We start from the raw sequence: 24,653 nt of genomic DNA, 5'->3' as shown, positions 1-24,653 counted from the left end.
TTCACTTTTTCTTTTATGGTTCATACTTTCAGTGTCATATATCCTAACCACAGATTTTCTTCTATTTCCACCTACAGGTATTATAAATTTAAAATAATTTAAAAATAAAATCACAATTCCATTATTACACCTAAAAAAAAAAAAAACAGTAATTCTTGAAAATCCTCAAATACACAATATTAGTATGTATGTATGTGTTTTTTCCATAACAGAAATTTTAAATATATAACACTTTGACAACCTTGATTCATCCATCGTCTTGTATCTTTTTGCTGGAGTATTTTAAAGCAAATCCAAGGAACTATCTTATTTCATCTATACATATTAAACAAGACAGACAAAAAAATCAGCAAAAACTTATTCTGAGAAGCAAATGGAAATTATAAAACTGTTATCACAGTAACTGAAAAAATGTAATGGACATATTTAACATAAATTAGACACAGCTGAAGAAATATTTGAAAAACTGGATACAGACCAAAATAAGATATCCAGAAAGAAAAATGGAGTGACAAAAATTTAGAAAACACAGAAAAGAGCTTAAGACATTTAGAGGAAACTGAGAAGGACACACATGTGCAATTGGTCTTTCAAATATGAATGGGGCAAAAGCAATATTTGAAAGCTGGTTAAAGATAAAAAGTCAAAAGATCCAAGAAGCTCAAAATTCCAGCAGGAAAACCACACTTATGCTTATCATAGTAAAACTGCAAACTAAAAGCAGATGGAGAACAAAGATAAAACACCTTCATAAAAGCAACAATTAAAACGAGAGGTAAAATCACAACAGAAAACAGTCAATGAAATGATATATTTGAAGTGTTTCTAAAAAATAATGTCAATAATGTTAATGAAATAATCATATCAAACAAAAACAGAATTCATCAAGAGAATACCTACAGAAAAGTAAATAAAAGGGTACTCTTGGCAGAAAAAAAATATTCCCAAATAGGAGCTCGATTAAGCAAGAAAAAAAAAGAGTAAATATGAGAAAAAAGGCTAAATGAATATCAATAATATTCAATAAATCAGTTTAAAGATATACAGAGAAAATTTTTAAAAGTACTATAATGTCATTTAAGAGGAGATGGAATAAACGGGGTTGAAGTGTTTTCAGGCCTTGCACCATCTGAGATAAGCTTTATTCACAATAGCAAAATGCTAGAAAAACAAAATGAATGCATTAGCCTTTGATAGAACTAGGATGAAATTATCATCTCTAGAGCTCCACTGTCCAACAGAACTTCCTAAGACATTGGAAATGTTCTACAAATCTACCATGCAATACAACAGTCACTAGCGATGTGGTAATTGAGGACCTAAAATGCAGCTAGTGTGACGGGGGAGCTAATTTTTTAAATTAATAACCAGATGTGACTAGAGGCTACCATATTGGACACTGCAGCTCTAGAGGAACCACTAAACGAATAGTGCAAATTATCATTCAAAAATTTATACACAAATTGTTTTGTGACATTGGCTGCAATGCCCGCAATGTGTTAGCACTCTCCCCCATTCCCTTAACACCCCAGGTTCCCTGAGTCCATTGGTCCAGTTTCCCTGTCCCTTCCTGCCCTCTTGCCTTTCCTTTTGGGCAAGTGTTGCCCATTCGTTCCTGTATATTTGATTGAACTAAAGAAGCATGTTTCTCATGTGTGTTGTTGTTTGTTTTATATAGGCCTGTCGAATCTTTGGCTGACGGTAGAATTCAGGAGTGACTTCAGTTCCGAGTTAGCAGGGTGTTCACGGGCCACAGTCTCAGGGTTAAATATTTTATTATACATATGTTACCAGAATTTTTTTTTTTAAGGATGCATTCTGAACTACTTTTCCAACTCGTCTCTTTTTTCTGGTTACATTAGACCTTTAAAAAATTTACTAGTACCAGTTGCCTATTCATAGCAACCCCCTGTGTGTCAGAAGAGAACTGCACCCCATAGAGTCTTGTAACAGCTGCCTCTGAGTGGTGTCAAACTGCCAAACTTTCTGTTAGTAGCTAAGCACTTAACTGTTCGTGCCACCCAGGGACATCCTTCAAAAATATTAGATGAGGCAAAAAAAAAAAAAAAAAGAAGAAAAACACCATACACACATACAAATATTGCTCTCCTTATACGAGCAATCTCCAGGAAAATGAAGTAAGCCAACATTTCCATAAAGACTAGGTCTTTGCTTTAAGAGACATATTGGTATCCTCTTTTTAAATGGCTTTGAGATACAATTCACATACCATACAATTTACCCATTGAAGCTAGATAATTCAATAGTTTTTTCAAACATTAGTATATTCACAGTAAGGTAACCAATATCACAACCAAAAGTAGAACATTTTAATTACCTCAAAAAGTCACTCTCTATTTCCCCTGAAACCTCCCAGCCCTAGGCTACCACTAATCTACTTTCTGTCTCTATAAATTTGCCTAATCTAGACATTTTTCATAAATGGAACCATAGAATATGTGTGGTCTGCTGTGACTGGTTTTACTTTGCATAATCTTTTCAGTCTATCCATGTTGTAACATGAATCAGTACTACATTTCTTTTTATGGCAAAATAATATTCCATTGTATGAATCTACCACATTTTGTTAACCCACTCATCAGCTGATGGACATCTGGGTTGTTTCCACCTTTTGGCTATTATTAATAATACTGCTGTGAACATTTGTTTACAAGTTTTTTATATGGATACACGTTTTTATTTTTCTTGAGTGTTAGACCGAGGTGTTGAATTGCTAGGTTACATGGTAACACTATCCTTAATTGTTTTGAAGAAACTGCCAGACTATTTTCCAAAGAAGCTACACCACTTTACATTCCCACCAGCAATGTATGAGAGTATCAATTTCTGCACATCTTTGATAACACTTGTTATTGCCCATCTTTTTTATTATAGCCATCCTACTGGGCGTGAAGTAGTATCTCACTATAGTTTCAATTTCCAGTTCCCTAATGACTAATGAAGTTCTACTATCTTTTCAGGAGTTTACTGGCCATTTGAGAAATGTTCATTAAGTTATCTGTCCTTTTATTACTGAGTTGTAAGAGTTCTTTTCACTATTTGTCTGTCAGTCTGTCATACTGTGGTAGCTGGAAACTATGCCACTGATATTTCAAATACCAGCAGAGTCACCCATGGTGGATAGGTTTCAGTAGAGCTCCAGGCTAAGACAGACAAGGAAGAAAGGCCTGGTAACCTATTTCCAAAAATTAATCAGTAAAACCATATAGATCATAACAGAATACTGTCTCGTATATAGCTGGAAGATAACCACCCTAGGTTGGAAGGCACTCCAAATACACAATGCCATGTTTCATTTTATTGTTAATGGGGTCACCATGAGTCAGAGCTGACTTTACAACACCTAACAGCAAGAGTTCTTTATATATTCTGGATACAGTCCCTTATCAGACATATGATTTGCAAATATTTTCTCATTCTGTGAGTTGTCTTTTTGCTTTCCTGATACTGTAAGACATTTTAACTTCTGAAGTTCAAATTACATTAGCACTTTTAAAAATATAAATGTCATAATTTTTTTTGAAATACACTGAACCCTTTATCAGATGATGTTATAATTTTTGCTTCAACCGTTAAATATAATTTTAAAAACTGATGAGAGGAAGGATAATCTATTACATACAGCACTATTTTTTACCCATTCCATTGTTCTTCTTCTTTCCTTTCTCAAGTTCAAAGCCTCCTACTGCTATCATTTCCTTGGAAAACTTCCATTAGGCATTCTTTAAGAGTAAATCTGCTAGTGACAAATTCATTTAGTTTTCCATTTTCTAAAAATGTATGTTTGTTTCTACTTGATTCCTAAAAGATATTTTCTCTAGATAGAGAATTACTGTCAACAGTTCTTTTACTTAGGCAGTTTTTAACTTTTAATAATAAAAATTTGGTATTTCTCTGATATTGTACTTCAGCTATATAAGATGTCAGCATAAGGGGAAAGCTAGAAAAAGCTGAGTTAAGGGCACATGGATATATTTGCAACTTACTAAATATACAAATGGTCCCTCTCTGCGACTCCACTCATCGCAAGATAAATGTAAATTAAAACTATACTGAGATAACATTATCATCTATTAGAATGGGAGAAATTCAAAAGCTTGTGATATACTGTTTTTATTTTTTAATTTTGAAGTAGTTACGGACTTATACCAAAACAAAAACCAAACCCCCTGTCATCAAGTCAATTCCAACAACCATGAGTCAACAGCAATGGGTTTGGTTTTTGTTTTGGTATAAGTTCGTAACTACTTCAAAATTTTAAAAACTGTATATTGCAAGCTTTTGTATTTCTCCTATTCTGATAGGTGATAAATAGTATCTCAGTATAGTCTTAATTTACATTACAGAGAGGGACCATTTGTACATCATTTTTTTTTCCCTGTGAAATATTTATTCCTGTCTTTTGCCCCTTGTTCTACTGCTTGATCTTACAAAATTCCCTTTCCTTTCCCTCTCTTCTTATAGAACCAGGCACTTTAGAACTGAATTATCACTTTGCCTAAAACATCAAATCATTAGTACCAGAGATATTCGAATACAGTTTTCCTAAGACATAATCTTTACTCACCACTTAACTAAGCAGGCTGAACCCCTAAATATGTATTAACAACTTGACTATACTAAAACAAAAACAAACAGTTTAATTGATACAAGATGGATAAGCCAGCCTTTATTGTCTGAACAAGATGGACAAAATCATTAAATTATTATGAATAACATTTGCTCTCAGGGCAAGAAATAGCTCGTTTATATATCATCATTCTGAAGCCTTTTTTGTTAATTAGAGATTTCCCCACCTTGCTAAATAGTAGTTACTATCCATTATGACTTCAATTATATAAGCCTGTAAAGGCAATTATACCACTCAACTTATCCTAGGCAAGAAATGCTTCTAAATAAAACATGAAAAGTAACAGATAAAAATGGACACAAAGTCAATCAAATCCATTCTGCCTTAATGCAGTTACTAAACAATGATCCTGTCATCATAAAATCAAACGAATCAATTTATCATCAGAAGGATAAAGAGTCAAATTTCATACACTACCACTGTAAACATGAAAATATCTTTATTAAAGGCTCAATGGATTTAAACAGCAAAAGTCAATGTAACATCAGCCTTACTACCCGAGATATATGAGGAAAAGAAAAGACATTACAGCTAAGGTCAAACATCAGTGGAAAGAGCTAAAAGTGATAAATCTATGACATTAACCACTGCAATCCAAAAAACAGCCTCATACTCCAACTGAACTATTAATCATGGACAAAAAAATGTCCTCCTGACAAAAAACAGATTCACGTTAATAAAAGAAAGACGGTCAGTATTATACTCTGAGGGAATCTTGGTGCTTTGAAAATATTTATAATTCTTTTAAAATGTACATAGCAACATACCTTTTATTGAAAATAAATTTATTTTCTGTTTTATGGTGGATTTTTAAAATCAAGTTAAATTTTCAGAATATGTAATAAATAGAAATGAAAATAGATTATAGTCCCCAAACAATAATATAAAATATAAAATATTTCATGGTCAACAACATGAGATTGTAACTTTTAAAAACTAACATTCCTATAATTTCTATTTCCTAATAAACATCTTTTAAGTGTTTCAAGTGTTCCCAACACATCAGTCACAGAGAAATGAACTTTGACAACTCCAAGACCTAGCCCATTTACATATTCCTAAACTCACTTACTGAAAATTCCTGTTTAAAGTCATAAAAAGTTAATGAAGAACAGGAATGAAAAACCAAACCACATATGAAAACATAAATTCTTATGCTATGGTTTTAATTATTTAAACTTTTTTCTAATAATATATTCCTATGGCAGTCCTTGAACTACGAACAAGTTCCATTCCTAAGTCAGTCTTTAAGTCGAATTTGTATATAAGTCAGAACAGTCAGGAACAGTTCCTATCTAATGTCAGTTGTCAGTAAATCAAATGTTTGTCTTAGTATACAATATATAGTGAATCTTTCTATGCATAAAAAATACTAAAAAACACTTCCAAATACACTAAAACATCTTTAACATAACAATACAGTAATAATAATAATAATAATGTTTTGATGGGTGTCACAAAGTAGTGCCCGTTTGTTATTATGAAACATTGCATGTACCTCAAGTTTTTAATATAATAAGCTTTACTGGGGTTGGTTCATAACTATGGGTTGTACGTAAGTCAGACGTTCATAACCCGGGGACTGCCTGTGCTTCAATATAATGAAATAAATTCATATATGAGTTTTACCTCTTGATTTAACCAAAAACATTGAGAGAACATTTTCTATCCTTAAATAGCCACAAATCTCTGTCAACAAGTGCTACATCTTTAAAAGGCTTACAATCACCAAACTAGACAATGTTGATGAGAGTTATTTCTTCACAATAAATGTGGGTGGCCTTGTAGATGAATTAAGAACCGAGGATCAAAGGTCCAAAGAAAATACTTTTTGCTTTAATACTCATAAAACCTAACGGGTTTGTATATTTAATTCCAGTTTAAAAAGAGAACCTCTGTATGTATCTATCCACTTCAATCTATCTACTTCACTTAATTAACAGAATGAAAAAAAAAAAAAAACTCATTACAGTGAAGTGAAAACTTTGCTAGTGCTTCATTAAAAAAGAGTTTTAGACAAGGATAGAAGCCTGTATGTAACACATCTAGGGAGCCCTGGTGGCATATTAGTTAAGAGTTTGGCTGCTAACCAAAAGGCTGGCAGTTTGAATCCACCAGCCCCTCCTTGGAAACCCTGTGGGGCAGTTCTATTCTGTCCTATAAAGTTGCTATGAGTTGGAAATGACTCGATGGCAATGGGTTAATATATCTGGTTAACCACAAAGTAAAGATGGGGGAGGAGAGAATTACTGTTATTCAGATTTCAAATAAAATATGACAGTCAAATTCAATAACCCCGAATTTCAAAGTTATTCTCTTTTAATTGCAGTAAATGAAACATTTTCTTGAAGGCTCATCTGATCTTACTATAGGAAAAACCACATAAGAAGCTGCCAGATATAATCATCTTTCATCAAGATGTCGATCCATGTATAGTGGAAATTAATTTTCTCAAAACTTACAATATTTAGGATTAATACTTTAACGCTCACATTGTTTCTAAACATTATGCTCTGAACACAGAATTACATATGTTGTTATACTCTCTATAAAACTAAAATAATACATATTTCCAAAATGTTGCTCTGCTCTTATTTACTCGAGGCATTAATTTCAGATTGTTTTTTGTAGGAATGATCATAAACTACTGGAATAAAATTTAAAAAAACCTCTTAAGAAATATTTCAAAAACCAAGACAAGACTATGATACAAATAATAATAATAATAATAATAACGTTCATGAGTGTCAAAGGGAAAAATCAGAACCCAATTACACTCGGGTTTTTTTTTACCAGAAAGATTTAAATGCAAGCATAAAATGTTTTCTCGTGTTTATAATCATTCCTCCTAAATGTTTCTGTATCTATGTTAAAAAAATATTACAACTACTTTTTTGTTTTTATCTGATGATACAAGATTTTATAATAAGCTATTACCATGTATTCTAATCAGAACAAGGGAATACTGCATGGTTTAAAGTCAGGAAAGGTGTTTGTCAGGGTTGTATCCTTTTACCATACCTATTCAATCTGTATGCGGAACAAATAATCCGAGACACTGGACTATATGAAGAAGAACGAGGCATCAGGATTGGAGGAAAACCCATTAACAACCTGCGTTATGCAGATGACACAACTTTGCTCACTGAAAGTGAAGAGGACTTGGAGCACTTAATGAGGAAGATCAAAGATCACAGCCTTCAGTATGGATTACACTTAAACATAAAGAAAACAAAAATCTTCACAACTGGACCAATAAACAAAAAAAATTTTTTAAACATCATGATAAATGGGGAAAAGATTGAAGTTGTCAAAGATTTCATTTTACTTGTATCCACTATCAACACCCATGGAAGCAGCAGTCAAGAAATCAAATGATTTATTGCACTGGGCAAATCTGTGGCAAAAGACCTCCTTAAAGTGCTGAAAAGCAAAGATGTCACCTTGAAGACTAAGGTGCGCCTGACCCAAGCCATGGTATTTCGATCCCATTATATGCATGCAAAAGCTGGACAATGAATAAGAAGACCGAACAAAACTTGATGCCTTTGATTGTGGTGTTGGTGGTGAAGAATATTGAATATACCATGGACTGCCAAAAGAACGAACAAATCTGTCTTGGAAGAAGTACAACCAGAATGCTCCTTGGAAGCAAGGTTGGCGAGACTACATCTTACACATTTTGGACACGCTGTCAGGAGGGATGGGTCCCTAGAGAAGGACATCACGCTTGGTAAAGTACAGGGTCAGCAAAAAAGAGGAACACACTAAATGAGAGGCATTGGCACAGGGCTGCAGCAATGGGCTCACGTATAACAATGATTTTGAGCATGGCGCAAAATGGGGCAGTGTTTCATTCTATAGTACATAGGGCTGCTATGAGTCAGAACCAACTCAACAACATCTAACAGCAACAACATATATTCTGATATGCTACACTGAGATTTCATGTGTGTGATTTTTTTTGCTATTTATAAGAAAATGACAATATTTATCTACACTAATTTTTATATTATTCACTAATTATTATTTCCCTCCCAAATATGTAAGGTCTTGTTGATTCCTTTTATGAGCAAGCCTCAGCCTTAAACAGCAATTTTTAGTCTTATAATTTAGATTATAACAAAGATCATTACACAAAAAAATGAAGTGGCATTATGAAAGGAACAGCATAAAGAGAAAGCATCATTTATTTATAAATAAATATTCTGATAAAGAGAATTCCTTAGAACTTCAGCTTTATCTTCAGGTTTGAGATATCTATAATGTTTGAAATAACAAGTTTTAACATGCTAGTACCATTATTATTATTGAAAAAATTCTAACCTGAAATAATCTCAATTACTAGAATTCCAAATTAATGATCTCTTAGGCCTAGTACATTTTGGCTGATATTGATCCCAAATGATAGTCAGTCCACCCTCTTCTTGAAATACACATTGCATGCTCTTCTTACCTGGCCCTCTCCAACTGTTTCAGTGTCAATAACTGTGATTATGCCTGGGACCAAAGGACTCCGTCGTGAATTACTATGGATGGCAACATCATCTTCTGTCACACCTGAAGGCAGGGTGCCTGTCAGCTGGGTTACCACTTTCCCAACCATTGTCAGACCAGTTTTCAATGTCTATGGAATAAAAGGCAAAATATATGACTTCACATCAGTATTTGACTTCTAAACAGAAATACACATTCTATTAACTCTCATATTCATTATATTAAGAAAGCCTTTATATACTTACAATTTTTCATGTAGCAGTGGTTTTAAGAGAATTATCACAGAAATTCAGTCTGACTTTTATTGCAATCTTGAATTTTAGTTAGAAAACCAGTATTAGTTCCAGAATAAAGTTAAAGGTAAATAATTAAAGAGCTTCGTTCCACATGAGGGTATAAAATTTTATATATTTTTCCCCTCCCCTTAATGTATATATCTTAAAATATGTAACATTGTAAGAAGTGGCACTATATGATGTACTATTTTTTTTTAATATTCCAAATCAAATTTTATATCTATTTTCTAGCATAAAAAAGGCTGAGACATTGGTAGAATAAGTAAAGCTTGCAAAGTAAAGCTATAATGTGACACTATATAATATTGCATGTCAAGATTTGGTATGTGTAAAATTATCTTTGTTCAAGATACTAATTACTAGATAAATGAAATATCATAAAATTAGCTAAAAGGATTCTTTTCTATCTTGTAACAGAAAATTCAATGCAACGGTTCTAATATGCTATTTCAAATTAAAGATGATATTTTACTATGTATCAGTTGCATGCCATTCAAAGAAAATAGATTAGTCATGTGTGAGTACCTTTTCTTTTATATAAATGTCATAATCTGAATATTTTCATATGCTTTAACAGAAAGAAATATTTTTTAAAGCAACCATATTTTCATCTAAAGGGAAGAAAGCTGAAAGACAAAACTATGTAACTCAGACAGGTTAAAGAAGAGTGTCATCATCAGAGCCCAAGATATGCAGCCTAGATTACATGGCCATATTAAAAATAACATTATATAATATACATGCATCCAGAATTAAGTACATTCAAATTAAAGTATATTCAGATATACTTTAACTTCAACATAAAGTATATAAAGTCCAAAAGTATGAACAGTAGCGCCAATACAACAGACTACAAGGGTTTTAAATATACGGTAACTCTTTACTAATTATGGGGAAAAAATAACCTTACCTATATTCTAGCATATGCTATAGCTAAATTTTAAAATATACACTATTATATACATGGTATTTCAGATCGTAATTTAAAAAGGGTGTTTGTTTGTTTAAGACCCAATTTTTATTTAAGCAACATCTGGGCTGAAATTAAATTATGTGACAACATAAGGATGGAATTGAAAAAGTGGTATTTACTAAGAAATTTTCCATTAAAACATCATATAACTGACACTAACAATGTGTGCACTTTACTGTAATTATGTTTCAGTGGAACGTTTACCATAGACTAGGGACTAATCAAGGCTTTTAACTATATAGATTTCCCCAGTTCTACAGAGAGAAAATTGGGGCTAAAGAAGTTAAGTAAAATGGCAGCTCAAACAGCTAGCCAATGACAGAGCCAGAATTCAAAAGCAGGACTGTGTGTCTCCAGAGCCTAATTTTTAAATCTCCATCCTACACTGCCTTTCAATCTGTTTCTGTTATTACTCATGATTTCACACTTCATGAATACAGAGCATAGTCAGCGGTCCTACCCAGATGAAGTTATTTGGGTTGGACAGCATCAGACACATCAACTGGAGGGCCAATTAATTGAAAGCTAAATTATCTACTACTCAATTATTTTTTAGATGTATGATGGGGGGGGGAGGAAAAAGAAAACCATAATAATGTATCCTATGAATACTTAAATAAAATGACCATCAAAGTCATCTACTGGATTCAAACAAAAAGATCACATACAGCTGAAAGAAACCATGAAAAAGCCACAGATCAATTGTAACTGTTTTGTTTAGTGCTAAAAACTCAAACTGCAGTGATTATAAAACACATTAGCGTTCATCAATTAGCAGTCAAATGTTTGCTTCAATAATTCACAAGAAATGACTTACACAAAGTCTGTTAGGGTGTTGTCAGGAAAGCCTCTGAAGGACCAACAGAATCAGGCGCCACAGTGTATTGATGTCAAGAGCTGGCCAGGAAGCCTGATTAACCTCTGAGATGCCTCAGCTGATGTACTTATTCCATTAATGCTAATGGTGATGCTCCCACTTAAAGGAGCTATCCCTTTATCAAAGGAATGCCTTTTAGTTTTAGTCTTCGGTTGCGTATAGTCCCCATTTGCCCCCAAGCCTATTATTTCATGCTCTTGTACCAATGAATAGGAATAAAACTAAAAGGGCCCCTACTAGAAGAACTAGAGCACACAAAAAACAGAAAGTAATGTACCAAAGCAAACAGTAAGATAACAGGAAAAGTTAATATAAGAGAGATAGGAAAACGCACCATGAAAAAATGAGGGGACAAAGTGTATATTTCATAGTCAAAGGCTCATTTTACATGAAGAGTTATTGATATTTCTAAGAAAACAAAATTATAACTATCAATGGGGCCAACTTATTATGTGGTGAAAAATCTAAACCCAAAAATTAACAGGCAGCAAATCTACAGTAAGTGGCAAGATAGTACTACTCCTGGTCATAACTCATAAACTTTCAAAACAAAGCCTAATATGGCAGGTGAGGGAAGAGTGCTGGAAGTTCTCCCCATTAGTAAAACTTTGCCTTTATAAGGAATGTGTTTCAATGCTGGAATCAAACAAATCCATAGGAATTAGTGTTCTGAAGTAATATATAATGTTGTCACTTAACAGTTTTTACATTTCACAGTAATTTGTCTTTCCAATTGATTTTAGTGGTTAGGGTGTGTACCTGATGATATCCTCAAATCCATACCTCAGAAAAGGTAAAGGCTAATCAAAAATTAAAATATAAAAATCTAATTTGGCCAGATAGAGATAATTTAGATTGAGTGTCCTTAACCATCCGAGGTATCTATATTAAAGTTCATTACATTCCTTATTAGCTAAAGTACTCGCAGAACTAATCTGTGATTATCAGAGGCTATAGACGAAAGTGTGAGATAATCCATTATGACCTATAGTTGAAATTAGCATGAAATTTGTTCTGTTCTCTTGCAGGCAGATTTGCCAAAGTGTCACTTGTCATCTTTAACCTTTCCCATGTCATATAAGTTGTCCTCCCAACCCATTAGTGCTAATGGTGCTGCTCTCACAAAAGCTGTTAGTTGTCATTAAGAAGTTATCAAATAACAAGAGAAAACAGAGGCATTTTTATTAAATCAATTTACCACACTGAAGTTAAAATACATTAAAGGAAAAATCAAATAAGGCCGTTAATGAGGCAAATAGGAAACCCACACCAAGATTTTATAGGTTATCAAAGTAATCTAATTTGAAAAGTTAAGCAATTTCAATATTTAAATTTTCCCTTTACTAACATAGAGAATTTATCACTTTTATATTAAATTGGCAATTAAATTGTTTTTAAAATCAAAGGGAAAAATCTAAAAGTATAAAGAAAGATTAATTTTAAATAATACTTAGAAATCCAGAAAATATTATTTCCACAAAGGAGCTCCAACTACTAATACAATTAATATGTTTATCTTAATAACGGCACTGAGAAGAAAAAAATTTTTAATTAATCCCTCTATCTAACAAAATGGTTACATAACCTCAATGCAGCAACACAGGAAGTTGTCATCAGAAAGAAGAGATAAACGGTTACTCTTTTCAAAAAAAGAGATTTAACATTTAATAATAAAACTATTTTAAGATAAGTATTTTCTTAAACAGCATATACTACATGGCTTTTTACATATTTTCCATATTAGACCTCAAAAAATGCCTTTTTACCTAGAAATTAAAGAAATGGTCATAAATCAGAAGAAGTTTTATTTTCTATTGGTGACAGACTAGATACAAACAATTAGAAAAACTGAAGGGGACATTGTTGTTGTTTGTTTTTAAGCCTTCTTGGAGACATTAAATATTTAACAAGATAGTAAAGAGTAACTGGGTCAAAATCAAAGAGAAGAAGGGAATCCTGATAAGTTAGCTGGGCATTTAGGCCTAGGGGCATTTAGGCCTACAGGCATTTGCTGATTTTGGAAAGGTCTGCTAAAACACTAAGTGGTGCTTTTGACAGGTTTCAGGGAGGAGGAGGAAATGTACTGGCAACAGAGGTCTGCTGGGGGGGTCTACCTGTTGACCTTACCTCAGTGCTTTGGGTTGGGACATAAAGGGATATACACTGGAAGTAAGAGTGAACCTGCAGTAAACAAAACTTCACACCCATTGCTGGTCAGTTTCATTTAAATAACCTCAATCCCTAAAACTGGATTAAGACAATCCCAGACTGCAAGTGCTCCAGAAGTCTGGCAGAAGATAAACGAAGACAATATTCTAAGTAATGAGTCCTGGTAGGGCAATGGTTAAGCACTAGGCTGCTAACCAAAAGACTGGCAGGTTGAACCCACCCAGCAGCTCCTTGGGAGAAAGACCTGGCGATCCACTCGCATAAAGATTACAGCCTAGGAAACCCTACGGGGCAGTTCGACTCTGTCACATGGGGTCGCTGTGAGTTGAGATCAACTTGGCAGCACCTAAGAACAACAACAGCCTAAGTACAAAATTTTTCTAAAAACAATTTTTGAAATAAAATTTCTGGAACACAATGAAAAATTATCAGGCAAACAAGGGGTCAAGACTCCATGAATGAGAACCAGCAAAAACAACACACAACAAGGGACCCAGACAACGGAATTATCAGAAATAGACTCGAATTTGACCATGATTACTACGTTTTACAATTCAAGAAAAATGGAATTGCAGAGCACTGGGAACTATCACTACAGGCAGTCCCCGGGCTGCAAATGAGATCTGTTTCTGAGTGTGTCTTTAAGAATTTGTAGGTAAGCTGGAACAGATGCACACAGTTCTTACTTGGCCTTACTTTATGGCGTTGCTATGAGTCGGAATCGACTCAATGGCAGTGGGTTTGGGTTTCGGTTTGGGTTTGAGTTAGAGCAAGAAAAGGCTTGAAGCTTTTTCAGTGATTTAAAAGCTGCACGTGCAGCTAGTGAAGGTGATTGTGTGAAGAATCACAAGGTGATTGTATGAAGAAGGTGAAGAATTTGTTGTGAGTAGGGGTGAGTTTAACAGTCTCAAAGCTAGGGCAAATCTACATAACATTTAAGGGCAAGTACAAGTTGTAAACTGGATGTTCATAACCCAGGGACTACCTGTTTTTACTAAATGATTTTACCAATGAATACAAGTTGGATTTTATCAAACACTTTATGAGGAACATAACACTTGTCAAATTTTGGTACCACAGTGATACAGCATCACAGAACAAGATCAGGTATATCACTTTTTCTAATCGCTGGAAGAGTCTTTGTAATATTGCCATTTTAATTCTTAAATGTTTGATAGAATTCTACAGAGGTTTCTAGTCTTGAAGATGTCTTTGTAAGTTTGTATGTCTGTTTTTCAAGGAGATTTTTACAAAAAAAAAAAAAAACCCAGAAAATACATGTATTACAAGTGTACAACATAATAGATTTTCCCAAGTGAACATGCTAATATAACAGGAGTATAAGGAGTTCTTTCTGGGAACATATGCTTAAAAAGTAAAGTAAGAATAAAGGTGCACAAACATTTTTAGAAAAAAAGGTATGAGATAGATGACTAAAATAAGGCTTACTTAATAAGCTGTGAAATGTATAATTGATAATGTAAGAGTAACAAAAAATACTTAAAATTGTACTATTTAATTACAGAAGTCACTTTGATGTAGTTATTATGTAAAACTGGAACTGCTGTATACCTTAGAAGGCTAATATAAACCAAAGTATATAATATATAATACACCTCACTAGGAGAAACTACCATGGGAGGGGGGAAAGTCATCTTAACCTCAGAATCTTTTTCTATATAAAATATGCACACCTTGGAAGTGAAATGAAGAGTCACTTTATTTCTGGTAGTAGCTTTGGCAATATTTTGTTTTGTTTTAAAAATTTTTTATTGTGCTTTAAGTTTACAAATCAAGTCAGTCTGTCTGTCACACACAAGCCTATATATACCTTATTACATACTCCCATCTACTCTCCCCCTAATGAGCCAGCCCGCTCCCTCCTTCCAGTCTCTCCTTTCGTGACCATTTTGCCAGTTTCTAACCCTCTCTAACCTCCCATCTCCCCTCCAGACAGGAGATGCCAACACAGTCTCAAGTGTCCACCTAATACAAGTAGCTCACTCTTCATCAGCATCTCTCTCCAACACATTGGCCAGTCCCTTCCATGTCTGATGAGTTGTCTTCGGGAGTGGTTCCTGTCCTGGGCCAACAGGAGGTTTGGGGACCATGACTACCGGGATTCTTCTAGTCTCAGTCAGACCATTAAGTACGGTCTATTTATGAGAATTTGGGGTCTGCATCCCACTGATCTCCTGCTCTCTCGGGGGTTCTCTGTTGTGCTCCCTGTCAGGGCAGTCATCAGTTGTGGCCGGGAACCATCTAGTTCTTCTGGTCTCAGTATGATGTAAGTCTCTAGCTCATGTGGCCCTTTCTATCTCTTGGGCTCATAGTTATCGTGTGACCTTGGTGTTCTTCATTCTCCTTTGATCCAGGTGGGCTGAGACCAATTGATGCATCTTAGATGGCCGCTTGTTAGCATTTAAGACCCCAGACACCACACTTCAAAGTGGGATGCAGAATGTTTTCATAATAGAATTTATTTTGCCAATTGACTTAGAAGTCCCCTTAAGCCATAGTCCCCAAACCCCCGCCCTTGCTCCGCTGACCTTCGAAGCATTCGGTTTATCCTGGAAACTTCTTTGCTTTTGGTCCAGTCCAGTTGAGCTGACCTTCCCTGCATTGAGTATTGTCCTTCCCTTCACCTAAAGTAGTTCTTATCTACTAACTAATCAGTGAACAACACTCTCCCACCCTCCCTCCCTCCCCCGTCTCGTAACCACGAAAGAATGTGTTCTTCTCAGTTTATACTATTTCTCAAGATCTTATAATAATGGTCTTACACAATATTTGTCCTTTTGCCTCTGACTAATTTCACTCAGCATAATGCCTTCCAGGTTCCTCCATGTTATGAAATGTTTCACAGATTCGTCACTGTTCTTTATCAATGTGTAGTATTCCATTGTGTGAATATACCATAATTTATTTAACCATTCATCCGTTGATGGACACCTTGGTTGTTTCCAGCTTTTTGCTATTGTAAACAGTGCTGCAATGAACATGGATGTGCATATATCTGTTCGTGTAAAGGTTCTTATTTCTCTAGGGTATATTCCGAGGAGTGGGATTTCTGGGTTGTGTGGTAGTTCTATTTCTAACTTTTTAAGAAAACGCCAGATAGATTTCCAAAGTGGTTGTACCCTTTTACATTCCCACCAGCAGTGTTCCAATCTCTCCACAGCCTCTCCAACATTTATTATTTTGTGTTTTTTGGATTAATGCCAGCCTTGTTGGAGTGAGATGGAATCTCATTGTAGTTTTAATTTGCATTTCTCTAATGGCTAATGATTGAAAGCATTTTCTCATGTATCTGTTAGCTGAGCTTTGGCAATATTTTTAAAGAAATTCCAAAATATGCCTTCTGCCTCAGAAGTCCAGAAACAGAGAGAGTGATAGACATGATACAAATATAAGAAAAATGTTTTCAAAAAAATATTTAAATTAGGTATAATGATAAGTTAAAAGAGCAAAGTACGATATATGGTATTGAATTGGAATTGTTTCTACAAATTACATGTAAGTAATTTCATATATTACATGGTTGATATACAAAAACCTGTGAAAGCCAGAACCTGTGCAAGGTGGAAATCTGCTCTATCCACTAAAACGAGCGATAGAAAAGTGTTAAAACTGTACCCCGTCAAAAGTGGAAAAGCTGCAAGACCCAAAAACAAGGCAGTTCCATCAAGTTCTGGCTCTCACTGGTTTCACTATATACGTACACAGACACACAAAAAACTATCAAAAAATGACTGATACACACAATACTATCAAGAAATGGGTGATTTTTATGTTCATGGCTATGTTTTTCCTTCATCTTCCAAATTTACAACTGTGAACATGAATAAACATCACAATCTAGCAAAAACAAACAAAAGTAAATGTTACATGTATTATTCAGGAGCTAGTGGGAAATTTTTGTATATTGCCAGGGCTACCACTGAATTCCAATCAACCTGTTGGTGAGCAATGGCCTATGACAAATTGACTGGATTAAGGTGTTGTCATCAATCTCATTTGTTAGTCTAAATATAGAAGACATCAGTACCTGCCTCACAGTTCACAATATTGAGGGTAAGGTGTGGGCAAGTGTCATCCATCCCATAACTGAAAATAACTCAAAATGATAATACAATGATCAATTTAATTGTATGAGGCAGATCAATCTAAAAGAGATGAGAACAAAATCTCATTGATACTTTGTGAAAACACTACACACTTACTAAATAACACTGAAGATGTTGACTAATTATTCTGCCTTAAGTTTTTCTTCTTTGAAATGACCATCGTAATTTTTGCATACCCGTACCTGTTGCCATTGAGCCGATTCCGACTCACAGCAATCCTATAAGACAGAGTAGAATTACGCCATAGGGATTCCAAGGAATGGCTGGTAGATTTGAACTGCCGACCTTTTGGTTAGCAGCCAAATTCTTAACCATGTATTTTTGCATATACAATGGAAAAACTGATCTTCATAAAAATTTCTGAAATCTAAAATGTATAGTACTGTAAATGTAAAAACTTGTTCATTATTTTCCCTTTGAATGAAAAATATGCAATGCTTCTCCCATCAAAACAAGGAACACATTCTAAAGCATATGGTGTAAGCATTTATGACCAATCTTGAAGTATTTTTGTATTTGTTTTACATAAAATAGTGTGACCTTTGATTCCTTCCCTGTGGTTTGCTTTAAACTGTATAGTTTCTGTATAGTTGTGCTTTCCATTACACACTGTCATCCCTATTATTAGACCTGTTTTGCTGTACACTTCACAATTCAAAAGGATACCTTATAATCAGCACAAAGTTTACCAGCCGACATCAAAATTAAACCCCCACACAAGAAAATAACTCACTTGACAAACATGCTGGGGGGAGCCCCCTGATATGAAAGAATCTTTGAATGTGCCAGGGGTTTGGTTAAAGTTTTCTTGCCTTCTGCCTCAGAAGTCCAGAAACAGAGAGAGTGACAGACATGATACAGATATAAGAAAAATGTTTTCAAAAAAATATTTAAATTAGGTATAATGATAAGTTAAAAGAGCAAAGTACGATACATGGTATTGAATTGGAATTGTTTCTACAAATTACATGTGAGTAATTTCATATATTATATGGTTGATATACAAAACCCTTACTCTTTTTATATCAAGAAGACTCAAAAATGTCCAAAGATGCAAAGGGGTATCAATGTAGGTAGATCACAAAGAATCCAAAGTCACTCTTAAAACATGTTGAAGCTTCTTTCAAAAGTAGTATTAATTACATAACAGCCTTTAATCTAGCTAACATCTTAAATATTTAAAGTAGGGTAAGTATAAACCCTATAATCATTACAATAGAAAATAAGTATTATTTATGAACCTGGAGACATTAAATACCAAATCATTTAGAAACCAATACTCATGATTGGCAAAATAATTCTGATTTACTTCTGAAAGTTTACTACACATTTGTGAATGAAAACAGAAGGGACAATCTCAATACGATTCAGATGAGAAACCTGATAATCACTCCACATGATCACTTCTCCCAGAGACTACTGAGATACTCACTTTAGCAGCACTAATGACTGTGGCAGTATAAGACTGAATGTTGTCTCCACAGGCTCCACCACGGGACTGATGGCATCGAATCAACTGGAAAAAAGAGAGAGAGAAGCAGAAAGTCATTTCTTTAAACTGTTTAACTCAACAGGCTATTAGGAGAGAGTTTATTTACCATGCATAATGGCGGTGGTAGGTGGGAATGTTTGCATGAGTGTATTTCAGACAAACAGCTAAAAGCTCTGCTGAGACACTTTTACCCTTTTTTATAACCCACTGGTGCCACTCACGCAGTTTCATGCTCAACTACAGTTTTTAATTACAAGATGAACAGTCTTTAAGAATTCATAAACTCTGAAATGGTAGGATTTGGGGCTGGCAGCCTTTCCACAAATAAATTTTAAAAACATAATCAAAGGACTTAGACATGACTTCCTAACATTAAATATTTGACATTCTAGCAAATTGGATGTTTTGTCCTCTTAATTCCTCTATAAAGACTGTAAAAGGAAACAAATTTTTAAAAATAGACAAAAAAGACTTTGCCATATATCCATTTTCAACTGTCAGTGGAAAAGTGGCACGTATTATGCATAAATCGACCACAACACGTATAACTGTCCACTTCAGAGAACTTAGTACTTTTAGCATTAGGAATAAAAAAGGTATGCCCTTATTTGTGCCGGACATAAATAAGTTCTCCTGCCAATTTTCTAAGCAAATCACTAGTTCAATATGGATGGTTCACCCAGCTGCTGAGCAATAAACCAGGATTAAATTCCCCACTGGTCTTACGCTTTCTATATTCGACCAGAAAAAAAAAGTTTTATATCTATAAAAATATGGCCAGATTTTTTAATCTGACTTAAAAAAAATGAGTGAACCCTAATATAAACTATGGACTTTGGTTAATAATAATATATTGATATTGATTTATCAACTGTAACAAATGTACCACAGGAATGAAAGATGTTAATAATAGAAGAAACAGTGTACAGAAGGGGTGGAGGTATCTGGGAAATCGCTGTAAACCTAAAACTGCTCTAAAAAAAAGTCTATTAGAAAATGTTGTCAGAAGCATCTAAAAGAAATAAGATAACAAAAGTAGAATAGTACCACATAGTAAAATGAATTTTTAAAGTACCTGGAATTCACAAAAAATTCACATCTCCCAAAATTAAAAAAAAAAAAACTTCACGTAATTCAAAACCATGTCCTTTGCTAAAGATCCGAACTGCTGAACTTTTGGCTACCAGCTGAAGGTCGCCATAGCTCTTAACCACTGCACCACCAGGGTTCCTGAAGGTTGTCATATAATCCGTTTATCCTTTTATTCTAAATTTAAAATTCTCTTCATCATTAATATTGTTGAAAAAAATTCAAAGGGGTATTAATACATTATAATACAAGGGAACACCTTTTTAAAGTATATTAGATGTTAAGCTATTTATTAGGCAATCTCTGTTATGCCTTACTGAGTGGTTGTTTAACTAGATTTCGTGCTGAGTGGTGAGAAATCTTCCAAGTGACAGGTGACCAGCAAATGTTTTCATGAAGGGCAAAGCAAGAAGTTTGAAGTGATTGTTTTGTCTAATAAAAAAGAATCTCTATCTCACGCACTGTTTCATTCACAAATACACATTTGAAGAATTATGAAAGCTATCCCTCTGCTGCCTCCTGCTGCATGTGTGAGGAAAAACAGTATTTTGGAAATGCCATCTTTTCCCTGTTTCAGGTAACTAAAATACTTAGGGACAAATGTGTGAAAATAGGCAACATCCTTCCCTTTTCAAATCAGCTAAATCTGACTTAGCATTTCTACATAAAATTAAATAGACCAGAATTCATGGCCTAAAATTCAGCATCAGAAATGGGTTGTATCTTGGTTAATCTAACTTAAAGATGAGTCAGAATTTTCTGGAATGCAAAAACTCTTAGCAAATGGACTAATTTCCAGGAAATATGGTTAAGTAAAAAAGCAATGTGTAAAAAAGCATATATAGTATGCTAGCTTTTACAAAAGAAGGGGAAATACAAGCAAGTATGTATTTAACATAACTATAAAAATAAATGTATTCAATTACATATCAAATGAAAGCCATAACCATAGGAAGGAAGGAAGGGAGGGAGGGAGGGAGGGAGGGAGGGAGGGAGGGAGGGAGGGAGGGAGGAAGGGAGGGAGGGAGGAAGGGAGGGAGGAAGGAAGGAAGGAAGGAAGGAAGGAAGGAAGGAAGGAAGGAAGGAAGGAAGGAAGGAAGGAAGGAAGGAAGGAAGGAAGGAAGGAAGGAAGGAAGGAAGGAAGGAAGGAAGGAAGGAAGGAAGGAAGGAAGGAAGGAAGGAAGGAAGGAAGGAAGGAAGGAAGGAAGGGAATGAGGGAGGAAGGCATAAGGAAAGGAATGAGGCAGGGAGGAAGCAATGAGGGAGGGAGAAAAGGAAAGGAGGGAGGGAGGAAGAGAGGGAGGGAGGGAGGGAGGAAGGAGTGAGGGAAGGAAGGACTGAAGGAAGGGGGAAGAAGTGGGGAGACTGAGACAGAAACAGTGACAGGAAGAAACAAAGAGAGACATAAGGAAAGACAGAGAGGGAGAGGGAGAGACATGGAGAGTAAAGACTGTATGGGTGTTATTTCTGGTATTGGTGCTATTTGAACTATAGCTATTTTTGCAAGTTTATTATAGGTGTTCTGAGTTTAATATATATTTTTAAACAGAGCATTGAAAAACAAAAATCCCTACCAAGATATAGGGCTTCTTGATTAAAATATTAGTCAAAGAGCATTTTCACTGACTTTAATAGAAAGTGTCTGTCACTCAAAAATTAAAATTCAATTTTCTAATTACACACTCAGCCCAAAAGCTCCAAAACCAAAACAAACAAACCCAGTGCCATCAAGTCATTTGCAACTCATAGCGACCCTATAGGACAGAGCAGAACTGCTACATAGGGTTTCCAAGGCTGTAATCTTTATGCAAGCAGACTGGCACATCTTTCTCCCAGGGAGCAGCTGGTGGATTCAAACCGCTGACCTTTCAGTTAGCAGCCAAGCACTTTAACCACTGTGCCACCAAGGCTTCAAATTGGTAATAAATACTAGCTCTTATTTTTTTTTTTTTTTCTTATGGAAATACTATGGAAATGTTTCTTCCAAGGGTGACACAGCTACCTGATTAGCAAATTCCTTGTGAATTCTACTACATTTTCCAGTCTCTGTGTATGAGATCAGATATTATTGACATGTCAAAGGCAAAACAACTGGCATCCATCCAGGGTACGCATCTATGAAGGGAGCTCTTTCCCCTTGAAAACAATATATAGCTATTTGCATAATACCACCAATTGTAAATGGGCAGTTTCCCACATGTGAGAATACGGCTAAAACACCAAGGGACAATTTATACATCTTCTTCTAGGATGTGTTCAGCACTCATCAGAGATGTATTACAGATGTGAATATTAGAAAAAGTCATTATGTCATCACACTGAATTATATGCCACTTGTCAACAAAGTCTGAAAAGAGTAATTTGGAAAGAAATATTTTTTATGAGATACACTGGAAAATTAAGAGGATAGAGCATAATACTGCACTGGCTGTAACTATTTGTTACAGACAGAATTTTGAATAAAGTATCAAGGAATTCATCTACAAAAATACTTTACTTCAATGGTCTGATTGTGTATATTCCAGAGGCTAGTGAAAAAAAAAAAAAATGGCTTCACCAAATAATATCTTTACTTACCACATCGTGATATTATCATTTGTATTACTTCATATTGTTTCCAAGATAATTAAATAATCAGGTAAAGATGAAACAAAAAATACTAATCCTCTTTGAAGTCTCTAATGAAAAGGATTTAACCTTCTTTTCAAAAATCCAAATTTAACACTTGTCTTACAGGGACATTAAATAAAACTCTCAGTGTATAAATATAGTATCTTCACTCACATTAATAGATAAGATCAGTAATTTCCTTAGTAAAATAAATGGCTAAACTATTATTTGGATCTGATTTTAAGCATACACATAAAGTCAACTAAATTATTCTATGCCTTAGCTCCCCAATCTACTGATGAAGGCAGAGGTCACTTCTGACACAGTTTCTAGCTTCACCAAAGCCACTGATTTTTTAATACCAGTACTGTGGTAAGTTGGAATCCACTTCACAGCAACAGGTTTGGTTTTTTTTTTTTGGTTGCTGCTGTTTTGTGATAACCCTAATGCTGTCCTTTGAGATTAATAGAGTGAACTACTCTATGCAGAGCCTAGAAAACTAAAGTTCTACAGAGTCAAATGTTTCTGAATTCTTAATAGAGTCCAAATACTGATCAAAAGCAAGAAAGGAGATGCGAAGATAATGGATTACACGATTCCAACCTAACGAAACAAAAACTAAACTAGTAAATTAAACATTAATTTCTGGTCGGTAATCACCTATGGAGCATAGGTATCTACAGGGAAAATCTTTCAAGACTCACTCCATCACATGTAACCCAAACACTGGTCATGCCTTACCTTGTTTTCTGCATAAGCAAGCCAGCGGCTCCCAAGAGCAATAGGATTCATGTTTGGCCCTGGACAAGGATAGCAGCCTGAAAAAATTTGAAATGATAATATTGAGAACTTCCTTAATAACTCTTCTGTTGGTGATTATTATGTTGGCCAGAAAAATTTAAAAAAAAAAAAATTTTTTTTTTTAAGTTTCAGATAAAATTCCCATAATGCTAGTCATTATAGTTAACTAAGGGTAAAGATTTCTTTTTTTCCCCTCCTTTTTTTTTCTACATAGCCTGATTTTGATTCTGTTCTAATAAGAAACAGATTTGGAAACAACTGTTAATCACCTTTAACAAAAAGTGGGCATTTTATATAGTTATTCCTAGAATAAGAGAGAGATGCTAATAGGAATCATTTAAAAATCATGAGTCTGTAAATTCTTAAGCAGAAACATTGAGAGAAGATAAAATGGGGTCAGGAATTTAAGAGAAAAAGATAAAGACAACTATCAGATACACACACACACACATACTATGGTAGAGAAAAACAAAAAAAATTTTTTTTAAAAAAGGAAAGACTTGCATGGGGGGTCAATGAGAAGAATAAACTAAGGATAAAAAATAGTCACAAAGGGTGCCTCAGTATAAAGATGTTGGGGAATCATTTACACAATCCTAAATATTACACTAAGCACTAAATTTCATTATTCTTGCTTCCAGTCCCAACCAATAACAACACTACAAAGAAGGATTATTTTGTGGTTCTATTCTTTCATCAAGAATATATTAAATATTCCTGACAGTGAACAACTTCCATGCATGGGAAGTTCAAAACCAACTTACAGAGTTCCACTAACAAAGACACAACACAACTGAATGGTGTCTGTCATTCAGAGGCTGTCCTCTCTCCTCCTGGCTATGTCAATGAGGTTCCTGAGTTTCAGGGTCCTCATCCGTGACTTAAACAAATAATATTTTATTGTCTCACAAAACTGATTTAAAGAGACAACTCAAAAAAGACTGCAAAGAATTCAAAGAGCACAAGAGATTGACGTAAAGAATCCCTTTAAACACGCACAATCTAAATGCCACAAATCAACCAACTTGATCTCACAGACATACACAGAACATGCCACCCAAGAGCAGCCAA

The 24,653-nt window shown here is 34.6% G+C and overlaps 1 protein-coding gene across 1 annotated transcript in view; it reads right to left on the bottom strand.

The window, feature by feature from the left end:
• Positions 1 to 24,653, bottom strand: part of BCAS3 (BCAS3 microtubule associated cell migration factor) — a gene marked incomplete at its 5' end in the record, with an annotated part of 619,175 nt that overhangs the window by 407,545 nt on the left and 186,977 nt on the right. Inside the window, 3 exons of the mRNA XM_049861336.1 lie at positions 9,108 to 9,278; positions 19,023 to 19,106; positions 23,523 to 23,599. Of these exons, the coding sequence (XP_049717293.1) occupies positions 9,108 to 9,278; positions 19,023 to 19,106; positions 23,523 to 23,599 (332 nt within the window). The remainder of the gene's footprint in view (positions 1 to 9,107; positions 9,279 to 19,022; positions 19,107 to 23,522; positions 23,600 to 24,653) is intronic.

This window comes from Elephas maximus, chromosome 19, assembly GCF_024166365.1.
Source record: "Elephas maximus indicus isolate mEleMax1 chromosome 19, mEleMax1 primary haplotype, whole genome shotgun sequence".
Taxonomy (NCBI): Eukaryota; Metazoa; Chordata; class Mammalia; order Proboscidea; family Elephantidae; genus Elephas; species Elephas maximus.
This window is presented reverse-complemented; position numbering and strand designations above follow the sequence as displayed.